At 39.2% G+C, this 2,417-nt stretch overlaps 1 protein-coding gene across 1 annotated transcript in view; it reads right to left on the bottom strand.

Moving 5' to 3' along the window:
- jak2a (Janus kinase 2a) overlaps positions 1–2,417 on the bottom strand; it is a 30,139-nt gene that overhangs the window by 22,291 nt on the left and 5,431 nt on the right. Inside the window, exon 2 of the mRNA XM_016494238.1 lies at positions 693–905. Coding sequence (XP_016349724.1) covers positions 693–894 — 202 coding nt within the window. The 5' untranslated portion in view covers positions 895–905. The remainder of the gene's footprint in view (positions 1–692; positions 906–2,417) is intronic.

Below are 2,417 nucleotides of genomic sequence, written 5' to 3'. Positions count from 1 at the left end.
ACACAAAGTATAGACATGTGAATTCTGTTAAAGGGATAGTTCTCCCAAAAATGAAAATCACCCCATGATTTACTCACCCTCAAGCCATCCTAGCTGTATATGACTTTCTTCTTACAGACGAATCCAATCGGAGTTATATAAAAAAATGTCCTGCTCTTCCAAGCTTTATAGTGGCAGTGAATGGGTGGCAATAATCAATAGTCCAATAGAAGTCCAATAAACTCTGCCAATCCATCATAAAATGTGTCTCACCCGGGGGGGTGAATAAAGGCCTCCTGTAGCGAGTCTTACGTCATCCGCTGGAACGCCACTCTCTCGTGAATGCGCATACGACATGATGGACAAGCTGGAGATTACTGTTTATAAAGTTTTAAATATGGAGATTTTTCTTACACAAACGCATTGATTCGCAACGGGAGGCATTTATTCACCCACCGGAGCCGTGTGAGGCACTTTTTATGATGGCTGGATGCACTTTATTGGGCTTAAAAATCTCAACACCTATTCACTGCCATTATAAAGCTTGGAAGAGCAGGACATTTTCTAATATAACTCCGATTGGATTTGTCTGTAAGAAGAAAGTCATATACAGCTAGGATGGCTTGAGGGTGAGTAAATCATGGGGTGATTTTCATTTTTGGGAGAACTGTCCCTTTAATCAGTAATACTTGCTTTAATGGATCAGGACTCACCGCACTCTTTGGCGGCGCTGATGCAGAGCTCTTCTGCCACGTATTCTCCGTGCGGATACGTCAGCACGCTCGCCTCGTCTCTGCAGCTGTACAGATGAACCTGCAGGGCGGCGCCACACGCCTGCTTCTCCGACGGCCCGTCACCGCTCACATGGGATGCGTTCGCACACGGCTCCATGCTAACAAACGCTGTCAAAGCCATTTATATTTCACCTGAAGAGAGACGGACACAGTCTTTACTATAAAACACACATTGCTTTATTGGAAAAGATGCTAAATTTAATCTTTAGCACTAATACTTAGGGTTGCAAAGGGGTGGAAAACTTCCGGAAACTTTCCAAAAATCCCTGGAATATTCCAAAAAATCCTGGAACGTTTTCCAAAATTTCTGGAATATTTCTGAAATTTACTGGAAATTTTCCACCTTTTTGCAACCCTACTAATACTACACTAACGCAAACTCTAACCCTGTGTTTAACCTCAGCTTAGGCTCAGTTTTTAGACGCTTTGGATAAAGGCATGTGCTAAATGCATAAATGTAAATGTCATTAAAGAGTTCAGGGGAAAAAGATAAAATTCTGTTGATGTCCTTTTTAAACCCTTATGACTTTACTTCTGTGAACACATAAAGAGACGTTTAGCAGAATGTTCAGCAGGGGCTGAAAACAGCAACATTAAAGTGTTTGTCTATGAAAATATTTAAGAAAAAATAAATGTCAACCAGGTGAAACATGCTTGACGTTTGTGTTTTAAATGAATGTAAATGCAGTTAAGATTTACTGAAAACATTATCAGTGAATAAATATAATCATATGACTCCAGAAGACTTTGATTGAAGCACATAAATAGCATGAATGACTGTCACAGGTGCTTTAAAGTGTTTCTGAAGCGTGACGTTCTGATCTCTATCTGTCTTTACTGTATGATAAAGAGCGGCATGAACATCCTGCTAAACACTTCAAAGTCATACGGGTTTGAATGACGACAGAATTGACATCTGACGTCTTTTGATTGTGTTTGACTTGACGTGTATCGTTCAGCACTTTGGGTCAACCATGAGCTGTTAAAGGTGCTTTAGAAGAAGAAAGAAAAAGAAAGAAAGATTTGACATTTCTGGATGTTCCCCTCTATGTAACACGTTGGACAACTCTCTGTATAACATTTTATTAGTTATATTGGCTGCTCTGACCAGTGTTGAGGAAAGTTACTTTTAAAAGTCATGTATTACAATATTGTGTTACTTAGTTACTTTTTATGGAATGTAATGCATTACTTTTCACCCGGGCTGGGCTTGCTTTTGTGTTGTTTAATAACAAAAAACAACCCAAAGTCATATTTTGGGCAGCTTTAAATGCCCTTTCACACCAAAAATGAAATGAATAAGCCTCAGTCTGAAGGACAGGAGAGCTGTCAGCCAATACATGGGAAAACAAAGTAACTAGTATTACTTAATTATAAAAAGTAACTCTGATATTGTTGTTGTAAATTGAAAAGTAATGTTACTTTATTAGTTACTTGAAAAAAGTAATCTGATTACATAACTTGCGTTACTTGTGATGTGTTACACTCCTAACACTGGGTCTGACGGTGTTCACTGTTTTACTGCTCGTCTCACAGTGACACTTTCAATATTTCTGACTTTTTTTTACCTCGTCTTACACACAGTCTTGCACACACACACACACACACACACTCACACACACACACACACACACACACACACAC

The sequence above is a fragment of the Sinocyclocheilus anshuiensis genome, unplaced genomic scaffold, assembly GCF_001515605.1.
Source record: "Sinocyclocheilus anshuiensis isolate Anshui unplaced genomic scaffold, SAMN03320099.WGS_v1.1 scaffold1031, whole genome shotgun sequence".
Classification (NCBI taxonomy): Eukaryota; Metazoa; Chordata; class Actinopteri; order Cypriniformes; family Cyprinidae; genus Sinocyclocheilus; species Sinocyclocheilus anshuiensis.
This window is presented reverse-complemented; position numbering and strand designations above follow the sequence as displayed.